Raw genomic sequence first — 18,563 nt, 5'->3', positions numbered from 1 at the left:
TGTCAACAATAACTCACTTTATCTGCTGTACTGCTCCCTCATACATACTTAACATAGTGCCGCTGTCTGCCAGCATCTCTTCCTGATAGGGTTGATGTTGGTTTTACGTGGGTGTAAGCACACCTAGGATTCCATGCGCGGCCAAAAGCTGCTGTCTGCCGGGGTCTCTTAAGGGTTTTTAGACAGCTTGCTCCGCTGGGGCAAACCTTTCCGGGAATCTGGCCGGCGCGGCAATCTGCCGCGTGGGTGGAGCTTAATTTACATCCACCAGCTGTCTAAAAACCCTTAAGAGACCCCAGCAGACAGCGGCTTTTGGCCGCGCATGGAATCCTAGGTGTGCTTACACCTACGTAAAATCAACCCTATCTTCCTGTTACAAAAGAAAGCCATAAGAATTGCTAATAAATCAGATTACCAATCCACTCTTTATTAATGATAAAACCCTAAGATTAGAAGATCTAGCCGATATGAACACTGCGATCATAATGTATAAGGCACACCATCATTTACTTCCACCCTGCATGCAGGAGCTCTTCAAAGCACGTGAGACCAGATTTTAACTCGGAGGGAGAGGTGTGTTTATCAGAGCCAATGCAAGGACCAACACAAAGAACAGATGTTTATCTGTAAGAGGGGTACCTTTATGGAACCGCTTGGACAAAGAACAAAACATGTGTACATCAGTCACCAAATGTTCAAAACTAAGGTAATCAACAAATATAAAACATTAGAATAGAGTATCCCTATTATAAATACAAATTAGTAAATATTGTTGAAAAATCAACAATCATCACAAATATCCCTAAATATCTATATGCATTTATTATTTAAAGATGGAGTGCCGTGATGTCGTGTGTGATGCCGTGTGTGTGTGTATTCATTTATCTAAGTGTTATGTAGTCTGGCGTTGCCTGTTGGCAAAAATATCATATTGCTATACACTGCGCAGGTCTACCAACACTCGGAAATGTATGAAACCCTGATTTCCTTTCGGAGGTTTTTGTTAAATGGTAAATGGTGCATTTATATAGCGCCTTTATCCAAGGCGCTTTACATAGATTGTGCATTACATTCACCCATTCACACACACATTCATACACCGATGCCGGAGGAAACCATGCAAGGTACCAACCTGCACATCAGGAGCAATTAGGGGTTCAGTGTCTTGCTCAAGGACACTTCGACACTAACTCTGGGGGAGCCCGGGTTCGAACTGGCAACCTTGCGGTTGCCATCCAGCCACTCTACCCCTGAGCCACCGCCGCCCCTCCTCTGTTACTTTTCCCTGTTAGTACTTCTCGCACTCGGAATAGTAAAAAGGAAAAAAAGAGGGGAAGAAACAGGGAAAAACTAAAAAACCCAAATCATTTTCAGTTATTGCTAAATCAAAGTTGAAATTATGTTGATTGATTTTATGATTTTTTTTCTTTCCTGTACACAAACGGGGTAGGCAAAAATAAGCGTTTAGCTAAAGCCTACACGTTTTCGGTCCGTTTTTTTTCTTTTTCTCTAAATTGCCTTTTGTTATGTTATGTAATGCAATGTAATGTATTGTTCTTAAAAGGACCAAAATAAACGAACTAAACTAAGCTCTCTCGTAGCCTGCGATGAGAATAAATTTCCCTGTGGGATAACAAAGGTATACAGATGCTAAATTGACTCTGGAAAGCACACTCACAATGTATATTTATTTAGTATTTTGAAAGCAAAACTACGCTCTTATTGGCAAGGTATTATTCTTCCGGGTTGAGGGAAAGAAAGTTCTGGTTTGAGGGTTCCGGCCTGATGACTGCAAAACAATGACTACAACATGACATAACGATATCATCCGCTCCCGACTGGATCACACAGCCATTTAGTAACACAGACCAGGCTTTGGAAATCCTGGTGACGCAAGGTTAGTGTGGAGGAGCCAAGGTTAGTGTGGAGGAGCCAGCTGGTCCGCTTGCACATATATGGCCTAGATACTGTATGTCCCGTGGTCTTTTTTTGTAAAGCCTTGGCTGCCGTTTTATCCACAAGGCGTGCATTTAATGTGTGAAATTAGATGCTGACACCTCGCCTGCATTGCTGGGTTTCCCTTTGTAATCCGTGATGGTCTGAATTAGCCCTTCGCTAAACCGCACCCCAAAAAAGCTATTGTCCAATGCCAATCCAAATAGTTTAGCAGCTGTTGCTATGCAGGACAAGCTTTCGTTACCTCATAGCTGTCAATGTTATTTTGCATGGCTGTGTTGTTGAACACATACACAGCTTAACGTCAGGAAAGTTACATGACTGACCCACCCTGGCAATAATACTATTATACTAATGACCGTAGTCTTACCGTGCAACATGAAAACTAAACTCCTGTCGGGCAGTCGTTTGGATACTGTTTCTCCTTCTGTCATGTCCTTGTATTTCTAGTTCATTTAAATAATGTCATGCACATTTGTTTTACTTACTTTTAATACTTAAGTACATTTTGTACATTTTGATGCTGATACTTTTGCACTTTTACTTGCGTACATTTTGAATGCGGGACTTCTACTTGTAACGGAGTACAGTATTGATACTTTTACTTAAGTACAACATTTGAGCATTTTTTCCACCACTGGTTGAAGCCCACCCGGGCGAGTTTATTAACAATAGTTAACAGCAAGGTGGGTGGTGTGGAGAGGTGTGCAGGGCTCCGCTTGCTGCTCTAATAGTTAACAGCAAGGTGGGTGGTGAGGAGAGGTGTGCAGGGCTCCGCTTGCTGCTCCAATAGTTAACAGCAAGGTGGGTGGTGTGGAGAGGTGTGCAGGGCTCCGCTTGCTGCTCCAATAGTTAACAGCAAGGTGGGTGGTGTGGAGAGGTGTGCAGGGCTCCGCTTGCTGCTCCAATAGTTAACAGCAAGGTGGGTGGTGTGGAGAGGTGTGCAGGGCTCCGCTTGCTGCTCCAATAGTTAACAGCAAGGTGGGTGGTGTGGAGAGGTGTGCAGGGCTCCGCTTGCTGCTCCAATAGTTAACAGCAAGGTGGGTGGTGAGGAGAGGTGTGCAGCGCTCCGCTTGCTGCTCCAATAGTTAACAGCAAGGTGGGTGGTGTGGAGAGGTGTGCAGGGCTCCGCTTGCTGCTCCAATAGTTAACAGCAAGGTGGGTGGTGAGGAGAGGTGTGCAGCGCTCCGCTTGCTGCTCCAATAGTTAACAGCAAGGTGGGTGGTGTGGAGAGGTGTGCAGGGCTCCGCTTGCTGCTCCAATAGTTAACAGCAAGGTGGGTGGTGAGGAGAGGTGTGCAGGGCTCCGCTTGCTGCTCCAATAGTTAACAGCAAGGTGGGTGGTGAGGAGAGGTGTGCAGCGCTCCGCTTGCTGCTCCAATAGTTAACAGCAAGGTGGGTGGTGAGGAGAGGTGTGCAGCGCTCCGCTTGCTGCTCCAATAGTTAACAGCAAGGTGGGTGGTGAGGAGAGGTGTGCACTGTGCAGGGCTCCGCTTGCTGCTCCAATAGTTAACAGCAAGGTGGGTGGTGAGGAGAGGTGTGCAGCGCTCCGCTTGCTGCTCCAATAGTTAACAGCAAGGTGGGTGGTGAGGAGAGGTGTGCAGGGCTCCGCTTGCTGCTCCAACTCAGCTGGGAATCCCGGGAACTGGACTGGTGAGGATCTGGCGCGGAGCTGCAGGCATGCAGGCCAGGCTGCATACGCCCAGTATGCAAATACGGTTGACTGTAGCCTGGTTCCAGACGGATCAGGTTGGCTCGTCACCACTTCGGCCGTGAAGTCCTCCCACGATTGAGAGGGGCCAGACTTGAAGGCAGAGTATCACGCTGGCATCTACTTTGTCTCAGTTTAATTGTGACAACGTTGTGGAAATATTAGCCAATGCAACTATAATAAAGCTCTATAAAGCCTTTTCAGTGCTTTGTGAAGGAGTTGTTGGCTTGTGGCCAGTACTCAGAGAAATCCCTCCCACTGCGCCGGAGAGGGACGATCCAAAACAGTGTGTCATGGAGAGATTTTACTCTAAGTCATCCTTCCCATAGGAACGCATTGTAAAAGGCTGTGGGGATTTCCAAGGCCAGTGAGTCGATGTGTTAACTCCAACTGCGCCTTGGTGCCCCCTGCCCCTGGGTCTCCTCCCAGTGGGACGTGCCTTGAGGACCTCCCTATAGGGAGACGCCCGAGAGGCATCCTAACCAGATGCTCGGACCACCTAAGCTGGCTCCTTTCCAGGCGAAGAAGCAGCGACTCTACTCCGAGGCTCTCTCGTGTGACTGAACTTCTCACCCTATCTCCACCCGTCGAAACTCATTTCGGCCGCTTGTATTCGCGACCTTATTTTTTCGGTCATGACCCACACTTCATGACCATAGGTGAGGAACGAAGATTGCTCGGTATGTGCAATTAGTCTTCTACAGGTCTCACCTGAAGAACCTGTTGAAAACGTCGAAACGTTGTCCTTTTAAAATGAAATTACTCTGGGAACAGTGTGCAGACTTCCTTCCTCTAATCCTGTAAGAATGACCATAGCTATCAGCCTCAGGCCTAGGAGAGGTTGGCTCTCACGCCATGTACGATAATAACAGGGCACAGCGATGAATACCATAAGATGAACAACATAATGTACTGAAAATAAGGTTACATAACCAATCATAACGACATAATATAGCTGCGATAAGACAGAACCAAGCAGAAAAGCAATAGGCCGAAGCAATTTGACATTTTGTGCATCAAGCTATTATAATATTCGTAGTAATTGTACTGCTGATGCCAACCATGTTAGTTATGTCCATGCTGTGATCTGCTTGAGTCGGTGCTGGATCACAAAGACCCAGTTCACGGCAACAACAACAACACATGTACATTTACGTTACCATCTGTGCACTGTTCTTGATATCAAAAAAAGTAATCCAGTGAAAGCATGACAAGATAAGATCTTTATTTGTCACTGTATGAGACATACAACGAAACTTTGTTTAGTGCATACACAACACACACAGCAGTATCAACAAGGGAAAAAATAGTAAAGGAAAGAAACATTGATGAACATCATGGCATAAACTGTTGTCCGGCATAGTCCAGTCGAGTCAAGTCGCCCTATAGTCTATTAATAAAAGCATCTATGATGCACCTTTTAAGAGTAGTAAAATACAAGATACAAAGATAAATAGTAAATGGGATTTATTTATCATATCATGTGATAAATAAATAAAATAGCTAAAATAGAGAGAACAAAGTTCATGTGCAGCTTCAATGTTCAAGTCAAATGAGGGGGGGGGGACCGCGGGAGGTCATAATATAGTATTGCACTTGTCCATGGCCTACTGTATATTTCACTTGCCAGAGAGAACAGAGTCATGTGCGAGTGTGTGTACGTGTGTGCAGGGCTCCAGACTAACCTTTTCACATGTAGCACTGGTGCCAGCTACCTTTTAAGTTGGTATCACCACCACAAATTAGGTAGCACCATTTTCTTCTTTATATAGCATGGTGTTAATACATGACCCAACATCGGGCGCCATTTATTTAGTGGTTTAGTGGTTTCCACCATTAAAGGTTTGAAACATAAAAACCCCTACAAAGGTCACTGTGTAAAAAAACAGAAACCTACCTGGTTATGCTTCAAAACACTGTAAATTATTCCAACCCAACACAAAGTCACTCAAAGTCAACAAAGGGCAGGCAATACTTCCACACACAGAAAGTCAGTTTAAGGTTTCGTGGGATTAATAAAGTGACAACTTTACATTCTGGAAAAAAATAGTGCTTTTGCAATGTGAAATGCCACCGAATTCTTAATCCTTTTCCTTGTGTTTATGGGCCAACTTGTGAAAGCTGCATTATTTTATTGTGAAGGTAGAAGTTTCTGAATGTTCTCAGTTCTCAGAGCCTGCATATCTCCGTGTGCTGAAAATAGCTGATCTACAAGCTCACAATGTGTGGCGGACGCGACCCTTTGTGAGCTTGTAGATCAGCTATTTTCAGCACGGAACATGTTGTACGACGAAGAATAAATCGGGCATCACTGCACTTCACTCACTGGGAGGGACAATCTTTTTGTTTGGCTGATCGATCGAGGCGATCATCATGTATGGACACATACATCGATGCAAGAATAACTATAGCTATTGGAAGCTATTTTTCGTGGCACATTATGTTTAATCAAACAACAAGTTTACCTCCCTGAAATCTAGCAACACACTAGATTTCATATCTCTGGTGTCTGGAAGAAACCACCTAACTCCAAAAGTTTCATTTTTCAGGTCATTACCAAACATGCAGCTCAAGTGGAGTTAGGAGGTTTTTGTCAAAGCACTTTTTAACCAACACACAGACTTAAAGGGTGTTCAATAGCACTGATTTATGAAAGAAAAAGCCTCAAAAATAGAGTTGAGTGGTTTCTTCCAGACAGCAACACTATAAGCATTGAATATCTTTAATTCATCCTTACTTGACCTTTTTTTGTTTCCTGTGGCATGTTGGGAATGCATGATGATTAAGAATAATATATGGCATTTGTCTGATGACATCAAGAACATGATTTTGGCACAGTATTCTGCGAGGCAGACCAAAGTTGATACATATAGAATAGCATAGATTTTTTTATTTATTTATTAGATCCCCATTAGCTTGCTGTGAGACACAGCAGCCTTAAAACATATCATCATTACATTATTTATTTTATATTATTACATACATTTACATACAACATTCATCCAACACACAATACAACACAAAACTCATGATCCGTCTACTACATTGATAGCTAGCTCCACAGTACAAATAAATCTTCAACATTGATAATAAAGTAAATATACATTATAATGGGATATATACTATAATATATAATATAATATACACACTATAACAATATATAACACACAATATATTATATATTATATAATATATATATATATATATATTATATCACAGCTCACATGCATCTCCTTCACATCTCCTGAGTGAACAAAAACAACTTCAGCTTCTTCTTAAAACTCATATAGTTATCCTCATTAACAAAAAACATAGGTAAAGAGTTCCATGCCACCATTGCTCTGTAATGGACTGTTCTTTGTTTAACATTAGTTCTACATGAAGGCAGCATAAAACGATCCTCTGATGACTGCCGAATAATGATGTGTATCTGAGAACAATGATACATTATTATAAATTATTGCTGGGGTTTCAGTTGTGATGATGTTTTTCACAAAACACAGTAATAAATAATCCAACCTACTTTTTACACTTAACCACACTAGATCATTGTTCATTGTACTTACTCTTGTTCGATATGGGCATTGAAGCACTATACGAGCTGCTTTGTTTTGGGCCACCTGTAATCTATTCAAGTTACTTTCTTTCGTATTGGACCAAATTACTGCACAATAATCTAAATGTGATAACACTAATGCTTGTACTAATTGTTTGGTTAAATATTTAGGCAGCTATTTCCTACAATGTTTAATAGCACCCATACCTCTGCCCATTTTTTTCACCATTTCATCTATCTGATTATTCCATGACATTTTATTATCTACAATAATACCCAAGAGTTTTACTTCAGTTACTTGTTCAATATTTTTATCTCACTTATGGTTAAGTGTAAAGTTGGTACATTTTTTAATGAGTGATTTGAACCCAATACTATACATTTTGTCTTTTCTTTATTCAGAACCATTTTATTTATTCTCATCCATTTCTCTATTTGTTTTAATTCATAATTTAAAACTCTTGTAAGTTCACTGGATGTATTAGAGGATGTATATATTGTAGAGTCGTCCGCATACATCGCAACGGTGGCATGTTTTAAAATTAAAGGCAGATCATTCACAAAAATAGAAAATAAAAGTGGACCCAAAGAACTTCCCTGAGGCACACCACAACTCACTGGCTTCAACCCAGAATAACTTCCATTGAAGTATACAGTATATATTTCCTGTAAATAAGATAACTTTCAATCCACGCCATAGCAAGTGATTCGAATCCATAACATCTCAATTTATTCAGTAAAAGCGTGTGATCTAGAACATCAAATGCTGCACTTAAATCTAACAATACCGCACCGACTAATTTTTTATCATCTATTTCAGTCATCCAATCATCTGCCATCTGAGTTAATGCCGTGGTTGTGTGCCTGAATGATCTAAATACTGTATTTAGATCATTTGTACAGAAGTATTCTTGAATTTGTTCATACACTATTCTTTCCATAATTTTACTCAAGGCTGGTAATAGACTTATTGGTCTGCTATTTTTACCTGAAAAAGGTTCTTTACTGTTCTTTGGTAATGGAATAATCTTGGCTATTTTCCATTCCTCATAGACGTCACAAATATACAATTTCGCATTACAGCATCTTTACCTGAGTAAAATATTTAAAGTCCCAAATTGACGTGTTCTACAATAAACAGGTTTGTCTTGTGTATTATAATAATGGTCAGAATTTGGTCAGAATTTGATGCAGCATCTCCATTTAGAAGGGGGTCCTTCAATATACATTATACACTGGCGTACATGCAGTACATACTGTACAGTACAGTGCAAAAAACACTATACACACGATACACAATACGTAATACACTCGTGGCACTCAGGGGCGACTGTGGCTCAGGAGGTAGAGCAGGTCGTCCAATGATCCGTGGGTCGGCGGTTCGAATCTCGGCTCCTCCTGTCCACATGTCGAAGTGTCCTTGGGCAAGACACTGAACCCCAAATTGCTCCCGATGTGCTGGTTGGTACCTTGCATGGCTTCCGCCGCAATCGGTGTATGAATGTGTGTGTGTGAATGAATGGGTGAATGTAATGCACTGTAAAGCACCTTGGATAAAGGCGCTATATAAAATGCACCATTTACCATTTATGGCACAATTAATGTTTTATCCCTTTTATTTCCTGAAAAGGTGTCATTGAAGCACATACTGTAACTGGTAAGTGTGGATAATTTGACATAATTCAAGGATCAAATGTGCGATCACTGGTAAAGCATCTCGTCTCCATCCCGTGACCCGTTTACTTTGGAAACGGTATACCTTTTTGGCCACCAATCCACCTGCAACAATTAAAAGCGCAAATCTTTAGCTACATTAATGGGTTAAGTAAGGCGGGTCGAGCAGGCTGATGGACCTATTGACCAGCGTCTGCTCATCCTTCACGAAGCTGTACCCAAACAATTCCATAGTGGGCCCGCACAGCTTCTGAACCACCTGGGCCATCTCGTACGGCAGGCTCAACCTCCACTTGTCCGCCTGCTCCGAGGAGTGCCTCTCGGTGGAGAAAGCATCGCTGGCCGCCGCCAGATTCTCGGCCTGCGTGTTCCTCCTGATCCACTCCCTGGCCTGCGCGCTGAACGGCATCCCCGCGAAGCGGTACATCTCCTCGGCCTTCCGCTCGGGGTAGCGGGCCACGTCCTCGTAGCGCAGCAGCATGTAGCGCCGCCGCAGCCAGCGGGGCTGGCTCAGCCCCGCCACGGCCGCCTTGCGGTCACGCTCGCACTCCCCCCGCACCCACTGCACCTCCTTGTCGTCCTCGGGCGGCATCTGGCCGTGCCGCGCCCACTCCCGCCACTTCTGGTAGTCGCTGGCGAAGGCCACCATGCGGGACGCCAGCATGGCCCGGGGGTCTCGCACCAGCTGGATGACCCTCATGTCCAGGCGGGGGTCCTCCAACAGGGGACGCAGGCTGTCCAGCCGGCCCAAGCGGACCACCTTGATGGCACGGTACTCTTTGGTGTGGCAGGATTTGGACGCCAGGGTCAGGTCGAGAGGCCCGCAGCTTAGCGTTTTGCACTGTTGCCTGTTGTGAAGAGAGGGACACATCTAGCTGTGAGTGTGGAGTCAAAACAAGACACAGTGTCTAATACACACTGGTTGCCAAACACTGGGTATTTTTATGGGTCCCTTTATTATTTTATTTTTGTAAGTTTTGTAAGTATATTTTTAATTGTTATTTTAAATCAACATTTTTCATCAATGAAATACTAATTCAATGATTTGTTCAGTAATTTCATGAAATAAAATAATAAATCTAAGAGTCCATAAATTAGAAAACAAATGTTTTTGTAGTGAAAATAGCCATGTTGGGAATGCATGGCCCAAGAATGATGATTAAGAATAATATATGGCATTTGTCTGACGTCATCAATGAAATACTAATTCAATGATTTGTTCAGTAATTTCATGAAATAAAATAATAAATCTAAGAGTCCATAAATTAGAAAACAAATGTTTTTGTAGTGAAAATAGCCATGTTGGGAATGCATGGCCCAAGAATGATGATTAAGAATAATATATGGCAAATTAGAAAACAAATGTTTTTGTAGTGAAAATAGCCAATCTACAATCTCACAACACTGTGTGAAGTCATGCGTTGTGATCTTGTAGATCTGCTATTTTCACTAGTTTGGGTCCCAGCTAGGGAGACATCACATTTCTCTTTTGGGTCTCGGGCTAAAAGGTTGGGAACAACTGATCTAATAGAGTCTCTGAATCACTGCTAGAGCCGTAAAAATCTTCTCTTATGGGAGTCCTTGGCATATCTCTTCAAATGGGGGTCCACGGTAACCTGACTCCGCCAGATGGGGCAGCAGAGAGTACACTGGGTTCCCCCCTCCTGCTCCCATCTGGGAACTCTCAGGCAGACTTGATGCCCGGCCACAAAACAGCCTGGCCAATCAGCGGCAGCTAGAGGCGGGATCAAGGCATACACAGTGCTGCCTTGATCCCGCCTCTAGCTGCCGCTGCATCAAGTCTGCCTGAGAGTTCCCAGATGGGAGCAGGAGGGGGGAACCCAGTGTACTCTCTGCTGCCCCATCTGGCGGAGTCAGGTTAGGTCCACGGGCTAATTAGTGTCAATTTGCAGGTCCTTGACGTGAAAAAGTTTGGGAACCCCTGCACTAGAGCATCATATCTCAAAAATCTGCAATACCGTACCACACGTTCCCGACCACTGGAGTGCAGACGGGCTTTTTACAGAGCGCCTCACTGGACTCCCTGCGGAACAGCGCGGGCGTCATGTGTTCCTTAGGCCACTGCCACATGAACTTCTCCAGAGGGGCGAAGTCGCACAGGAACAGCCCCCGGAGAACATCCCGTTGGATCAGCGCCAACGCCTCCTGACTGGTGTTGACCCCGATGGCGCGCTGTATGGTCCTCAGCCCGTCCTGCACGTGCCACAGCGGCTCGTACAGGTAGAACATGTCGTCGCCGTGCTGGTTGAAGAACTCCCCCACAAACGAGGAGCCCGTCCTGCCCGCGGCCAAGATCAGGATGTGCTTGTGGCCTCCGCTGTTGCTGTATAGGATCAAGGTTCAAGGTTGGACTTTATTGTAAAAACAATAGAGCATGCACATCCACAAACTAAACCCCAGGTGCTGGGCTGAGGTAAATAATAGAAAATAAAGTAAGGGCCGCACACTGGACTGAGCTCCAAAATCTTAAAGGAGAATTCCATACTAAAAGGCTTTCTTACCTTTATTTGTAGTTGGTAGGTCCCCACCAAAGAGGTCCAGGTGTAATTTTGTGCAAAAGCGCATTATTGGCTATTTCCCCTACCATAAGCCCTCAATGAATTGCATTGCATTGCATTGAATTGAATGGGGCTATGGGGTGTTGTGCTAATTCGCTTATTTCCATCGTTCAAAAATATATTTTTTTTGTATATATCCCCTCTTCATAATGTAAATAGAATCCCAAGCGGCACACTTTACTACTTATTTCGATGGAAATAAGCGAATTAGCGCAAAAACCCAAACCCCATTGAGGCCTTATATTTGGGGAAATTGCCAATAATGCACTTTTGCACAAAATAACACCTGGACCTCTTTGTTGGGGACGTAACAACTACAAATAAAGGTAAGAAAGCCTTCTAGCATGGCATTCTCCTTTAACCCATTGAGACCTGGAACGCATCCATGTCACGTTAGCGTTTAACCACATTAACCATTAACCCATTTTGGGGCGGGAACCCGTTTTGGTGTTTTAAACATTGTTATAATTTAGCTATTGAAAAATAGCAGATCTACAAGCTCATAGCGCGCCACCGAGTGGCGCGCTATGAACTTGTAGGTCTGCTATTTTTGAAAAATCGTTAAAATGTGCCTCAAATCTTTCCGAAAATTGTCATGATTTAGAAAACTTTTTTTTTTAAATTTCGACGTCGGGCCTGAATGGGTTAAGGTATTATTTCTCACCACAGGTGACGTTTCGAGCCTCACGGCTCTTCATCGTCTGATGAGGAGCCGTGAGGCTCGAAACGTCATGTCCCTGTGGTGAGAAAAGAATACCTTAAGCTTTCGGAGCTCAGTCCAGTGTGTCCAGACCTTACTTTCTTTTCTGGACTTTATTGTTACATCTTGTGTACAGGTACGTACAACTTATTTTTGTTAGGCTTCCTTACAGACAATGCAGCGGCATAGATAACATGGCATTCAAAACAAAAACACAGAAAGCACAGCAAACAAAGGGATAGAATAAAGAGTGCAAGAAAGAGTAGAGAAATAGTAACATGTACATGTGCATGTTTTCTCTGTAGTAGCAAAGTTAGGTACACTTTTTTTTGTAAACAGCTCCACAGTAGGTTATATGTTCCATACAGCGGTTAGCATTTTCCTTAGCCCGGTTTCGCTCTGCTTCTTATCAGTTCGTTCATGTACCTGATTGTTCGGCGAAAGACGCTTTTTTGCGATCCAGTGAGCCACTGGAAATGGCGAACGGCATCCACGTCCTCTTCCTCTGGCTCCTCGGAGGGCAGACCATTCAGGGTCTGTGGAGCCTGTCCCTGGGTCAGCTCATCGGTCTGTGGGATCAGCTCATCGGAGGCCCTGATGCGACGTGATGAATTGATTAGCTCAGTGGTTCGCAAACCTTTTTCATGTCAAGGATTGACATTTATTAGCCCGCGGACCCCCATTTGAAAATATATGCCAAGGACCCCATAAGAGATGATTTTGACGATACCAGACCTATACCAGTTTTGACATACGGACCTCCATTTAATGGCATTTATATCTCTGGGACCCCAATTTATATTGTAAAATCAATGTTAATCTAACTCTGAGAGTGTACAAATGGAACCAAATGGACCTGTTAAACTTAGTCATCACGCTAAAATATGTATCTGAAAACATATAGGTTATAAATAAGCCATGAGCTTTGCATGTGTTGAAAATAAAATGCCCAAATGAACCATTTCACACCGTCTTTAAGCGTTGTAGGTCGAATTGTGTAGTATATACCTGTATTAGAGGTTCTCAAAGTGGGGTCCGGGGGCCCCCAGGGGTCCTTGAGGGGGTTCCAGGGGCCCCCATAAATCTGAATTCCTGTTCTGTTCTTTATCTATATAGAAGTGTCTATTTGTATGTCTCTAAATGTTTTGATGAATTGAACATGGTGGACCCTCTTGTAAACAAGTGTAATGCTTAATTGGGTCGTCCACTCACAGTTAACAGCCTTTGTAAATGGTAAATGGTGCATTTATATAGCGCCTTTATTTGTATTGAGTTTGTGCTTGAAATGTACTGTAATTCTGCAAACTGTTTAAACATATTTCAATCAATCAATCAATCACCAGCAAAATGATAGATAGTTCGGAGTAGGAACCAATAATTGGACATATTTACAGATGTATAACATTGCAATACAGTGGAAAGTAGGGATCCATTTGGTTCCATCTGTGCACCATGAAGGCCACTCACCTTAAGACGCTCTCCTTGTTGATGATGGCCAGGGACACGATGCAGGTGAAGACTAGGACATACTTGTATATGGTCCTCATTCTCAATGGTGGGCCTTAAAGGTGACGTCTACACCGTCGTCTCCCGTCCTGAAGCAATCTGTTCACTCAGCTCTCCTCCATTCATCTCTGTCGACAGAGATGAATTACAGACACATTAAGCCTCATTCTGGAATAAAGCATTGAGATGGAGGTACTGTAAAAAGGCCTCATTTACTAATAACGTGCACTCAGGATATTACACTTTTTTTCACCGAAAGAAAAACATTAGTCCCATTTACGCTGGCAGCCAAATCTAGCCTGAATGAGATCTGTGTCACATCAAGATAGAAATCCAGTGACATTAGCGTTTTCTCACCGTTGATTCTGTATATCAATACTAGAGTGGTGCCCGTTGGGCCTCTACAGCGGTGCCCGTGGGGCCTCTACAGCGGTGCCCGTTGGGCCGCTACAGTGGTGCCCGTTGGGCCTCTACAGCGGTGCCCGTGGGGCCTCTACAGTGGGGCCCGTGGGGCCTCTACAGTGGGGCCTCTACAGCGGTGCCCGCGGGGCCTCTACAGCGGTGCCCGTTGGGCCTCTACAGCGGTGCCCGTGGGGCCTCTACAGCGGTGCCCGTTGGGCCTCTACAGCGGTGCCCGTGGGGCCTCTACAGCGGTGCCCGTTGGGCACTGGCCTACTTGGAACGGTGCAAGTTGGAAATGCATGCCCCGCCCAGATATTATGTCCGTTTCCCTTTTATGCCCATATATGGAGTTCTTTGTAAGACCAAGGAAGGAGTATATGCAGTCAGCTTGTGGAGTTCTGTGTCAGGCATACCCAAATATGGAGTGTTGTGAGGTCAGAACAGCTCCATATATGGACGCTGGGCAGGGGCCCGGACCAGAGCCCGGGCAGACGCCTTTTTGGGGCGGTTCTGGACAACCGTGGGTCCGACCGACTCGACACCGGGCATTGCACCCCCTGCTGTGGTGTGGAACGCGTGTGTCAGATTTTCGGTTCTCGAGTTACGTGGATTACACACACACACACACACACACACACACACACAGACTACATACAGACAGAGACATTTATAGATGGATAGATGAGTCAAACGAACAGGATCCTTTGTTTATCTTTGGAACACAGTTCCTATTCGACGCAATATGAAAAGTCTATAGAGAATATAGGCATAGTGACGCGTTCGGTAGGGAGAACCAGGGAGAGAGTGGTAAAAACATGGCTCGGTGGAACCAAATGGACCCGTTAGGGTCTTCCAACGGACATGGCAGACACATTTATACCTTTCCTTTTGTAATGGGGGTGCTGGTTAGGACAGGACTGGGCGAAACCAAGACAACAGCCAATGGAATATATGATGTTTAAAAAAAAAAAAAGATAATGTGGCTGACCACTTATTTTAGTGTGGACGTGAAGTGAAATTGGTCATCTGACACCCAAACCATAGTGTTTATTTTATTATTTTATTTCTAAAAAGGCCGAAATGTTGCTGTTTCCCTATTAAAAGTTGGTTCACTGCATTTGAAGACAGTGTGCGGGTGTTTGTTCCTTTTTCATTATTTTATTTCTACAATGGCAACTGTCTCCACAGTGAGGTTGGAAAATGTAGCCCACCAGCCTACTGTAGGCAGGAATAACTTGTTCTGAGCGAAACTCCTTATATGCCCATTCACTATTGGAATTCAGAAAGGGTGGGGGGGGGGGGGGGTGTAAATGCAAACCGGGTAGGGTGTGAAATTGCCAAAGCAGATAGGTCGATGCAGGGTGGCTTTGGGTTGAGTTGTTATAATCAGTCTGAACACACAGATGGGATCTGGTCACTTGCAAACGGCAGAGTGAAAGCTCGGGTCCAAAGATCTGATTTGAGAAAATAAATCTGATTTGAATGGGATGTGACTTGAAGTGACTGATCCTCCACTCTCAAACTCATTGCAGTCCCCCCTTCAAACCTGAAAACCAAAGGTGATCGGGCTTTCTCTGTAGCCGGTCCCACACTTTGGAATACTCTCCCAATCCACATCAAGGTTAGCCCCACCCTGGAGATTTTTAAATCTAACCTGAAAACACACCTTTTCAGTCTGGCTTTTAATACCGTGTGAATTTTAGTGTTTATTGTTGTTCATTGTTTTTGTTTTTGTTGTTATTTTGTTTGCTTTTATTACATCTTTTGTTATTGCACTGTGATAGACTACGGTCTACCTATTCTGGAAAGCACTTTGGGTCAACTGCTGTTGTTTTTAAATGTGCTATATAAATAAAATTGACTTGACTTGACTTGACTGCAGTCTAAATGGGGCCTTAGAGACTAAAGTTTGGCACCTGACTACTCCTACACACTTTCCCTTAGAAACTCTAAACTCTCATTCAATCTTTGACATGTTCAGCTTACTGTGGAACCGTGCAGACACTGTCTGTAACTGTATCCTCAGTCTCAATGACACAAATTGTTCGTCGACTACGTTTTTCCACTGATAAACTAAATTGAAACTAAATGAAATCTAAGCTATGATGACTAAAACTAAACGACTAAATATATTGACAATTTCGTCAACAAATAAAAACTAGACTAAAATGTTAGGAGTGGACAAGTCAAGAGTTCCATTATAAGTAAAAGACACAAGTCATTTTACACTTGGTTGCATGCTGAAAATAGCAGATCTACCGCAACGCGTTGTGAGCTTGTACATCTGCTATTTTCAGCAAGTGTAAATTCAGTCATTACATTTTAATGTAATCAACTGTAGATTTTGTTGACTAAAATCTTATGATATTTACACTAAATCATTCTAGGTGAAGTGACTAAAACTAAATTAAAACCATTCAAGAGACTATGTCAAAAACAACACTGGTGTACATGAATATTTGAAATGATTTGTAGTTCTAGAAATATTTGAAATATAATTGAAGTCAATGGAGGACTTTTGGTTTTTGGTACATCACAACTTCTTCGCAGACCTACAAGCTCACACAACGTGTCGCTCTGCAACTCGTTAGATCTGCTATTTTAACACAACACAATCTGTCCGTAAATTTGACATACAGTATGGATTGAGAAAGAACGACTTAGACGTGTTTCACAGATCTACAGTCACACCATTATACAGTGAGACTAATACAAAGCACATAAACTGACCTAATATCTAAAATTCCCGCTAGGAAGGTGAACTCACATCCAGATTAAGTCAAATATACATTTTACCTTAATTTGCAGAGGAGATGCTGAACCAAAAGAGCCTGCTTCTTCACATACACCGGTGTTGAGTGTCTGACCTCATCTCAGAGTCCACTGAAGGAGGGGAAGGGGACAGCTTACCAGAGAAACCTAGTTTAACCAGATCCTTAACGAGTTTATTTGCCATTACCAGTTTGACATTAAGTCTTCTCTGTAAACTTGAGGAATGTCACATGCTGCATAATGTTTCCAGTTTGTCCTCTGTCTGTAACTGTATCCTCAGTCTCAAACTCCCATAGGTGAACTGGTCTCCTCCTCCTGTTTTTATCCCAGGATTTTGTAACCCAGTGTCAACTATCTAATGTAATATTAGGCTCTACTACACTCCCTCCACCAACCCGGGGAGAGCAACGGACTGACGTCATGCTTCAATGCATGAGCGTCCAAGCCGCTTCTTTTCACCTGACAGGGGAGAGTTTTAGTATATCTTTCTTTAGCCTACCTGATTTTGAGCATCATTTTCACACCCTTAATTGTTAGCTGCTATGATAATTGCCATGCGACATCACATTCTCATATTTCTCTTTTGTATCTGCAAATTCTATAAATAGAATTCGGATTCTATACAAACCCGTTCTCAGCTAAATGCGTGTAACAATGCATTCCAATTTGTACCGGACATGCGTCCGACCGTAGAGAGACTTGACACATTTGCATACTAGCTTTTCACCAGTTTCTGACTCTTTCTCATAGCCTTCTGGCTGCTCTCTGTCGGTTCATGCAATTAGTCTGTCTTTACATCCATTTGGCGCAGGACTAATTCCTCCTGTGCTGTCTTTTGCATGATCACTCTCACGCTTGTCAAATCGGCTGGGTGAGAATGTCTCTTCGTATAGTCAGTCCCTGCCTTCAGCCTTTTGCTACCAACCCTGCCTTGTATTTATCTGATCCATCAGTGTCACTCTTAAAAACACAGTTTAAAAGCAAAAGCAAAAAATACAAGGTTGTAGCAGAAAACACAGAGGTTAGCCATATCCTGCCTAAACAGGTGGGTTTTGAGGTGGGTTTGAAATGTGGTGATTGAGTCCATGTTTCTTATATACGGGGTGAGGTGGAGGGCCGAGCGGCTGAAAGCTCTTGACCCCAGGGTGCACAGACGGGCAGGGAGGACTTTCAGTTTGATAGAGGAGGCAGACCTAAGACATTGGTTCCCAAAGTGGGGTCCGGGGACCCCTAGGGGTCCTTGAGAGAGTTCCAGGGGGTCCCCAGCTAAATGATAGTTTGGAACCAAATGGACCCTTATGGGTCTGCAACTCTGAGAGTGTACAAATGGAAGAAAATGGACCTAATGGGTCAGTTCATTTGTACAAGGTACATTGACAAGGTTATAGTCAATACGGTATTTCATGGAAAGCCAGTGGAGTTGGTGTAAAACAGTGTCCGATGGGAAGCCAGTGGAGTTGGTGTAAAACAGTGTTTGATGGGAAGCCATGCAGTGGAGTTGGTGTAAAACAGTGTTCGATGGGAAGCCAGTGGAGTTGGTGTAAAACAGTGTTTGATGGGAAGCCAGTGGAGTTGGTGTAAAACAGTGTTTGATGGGAAGCCAGTGGAGTTGGTGTAAAACAGTGTTCGATAGGAAGCCAGTGGAGTTGGTGTAAAACAGTGTTTGATGTGAAGCCAGTGGAGTTGGTGTAAAACAGTGTTTGATGGG

The 18,563-nt window shown here is 43.5% G+C and overlaps 3 protein-coding genes across 3 annotated transcripts in view; 2 read left to right on the top strand and 1 right to left on the bottom strand.

Moving 5' to 3' along the window:
- cUnh1orf174 (chromosome Un C1orf174 homolog) overlaps window positions 1-11,456 on the top strand; it is a 148,028-nt gene extending 136,572 nt beyond the window's left edge. Inside the window, exon 5 of the transcript XR_013792057.1 lies at window positions 11,438-11,456. The gene's annotated coding sequence lies outside the window, so the exon portion shown is untranslated. The remainder of the gene's footprint in view (window positions 1-11,437) is intronic.
- The window catches only part of nphp4 (nephronophthisis 4), a 425,525-nt gene that overhangs the window by 122,981 nt on the left and 283,981 nt on the right, over window positions 1-18,563 (top strand). The window lies entirely within an intron of this gene.
- On the bottom strand, window positions 9,036-13,722 carry LOC306941931 (carbohydrate sulfotransferase 3-like; the record flags this gene model as incomplete). The annotated part of the gene is made up of 4 exons (XM_079527569.1): window positions 9,036-9,744; window positions 10,881-11,240; window positions 12,602-12,769; window positions 13,643-13,722. 4 exons carry the CDS (start codon window positions 13,720-13,722, stop codon window positions 9,036-9,038), a joined length of 1,317 nt encoding a protein of 438 aa, XP_079383695.1.

The sequence above is a fragment of the Electrona antarctica genome (assembly GCF_951216825.1).
Source record: "Electrona antarctica genome assembly, chromosome: 2".
In the NCBI taxonomy this organism is placed as follows: Eukaryota; Metazoa; Chordata; class Actinopteri; order Myctophiformes; family Myctophidae; genus Electrona; species Electrona antarctica.
Note: the sequence above shows the minus strand (reverse complement) of the source record. Positions and strands in the feature narration are given on the sequence as shown.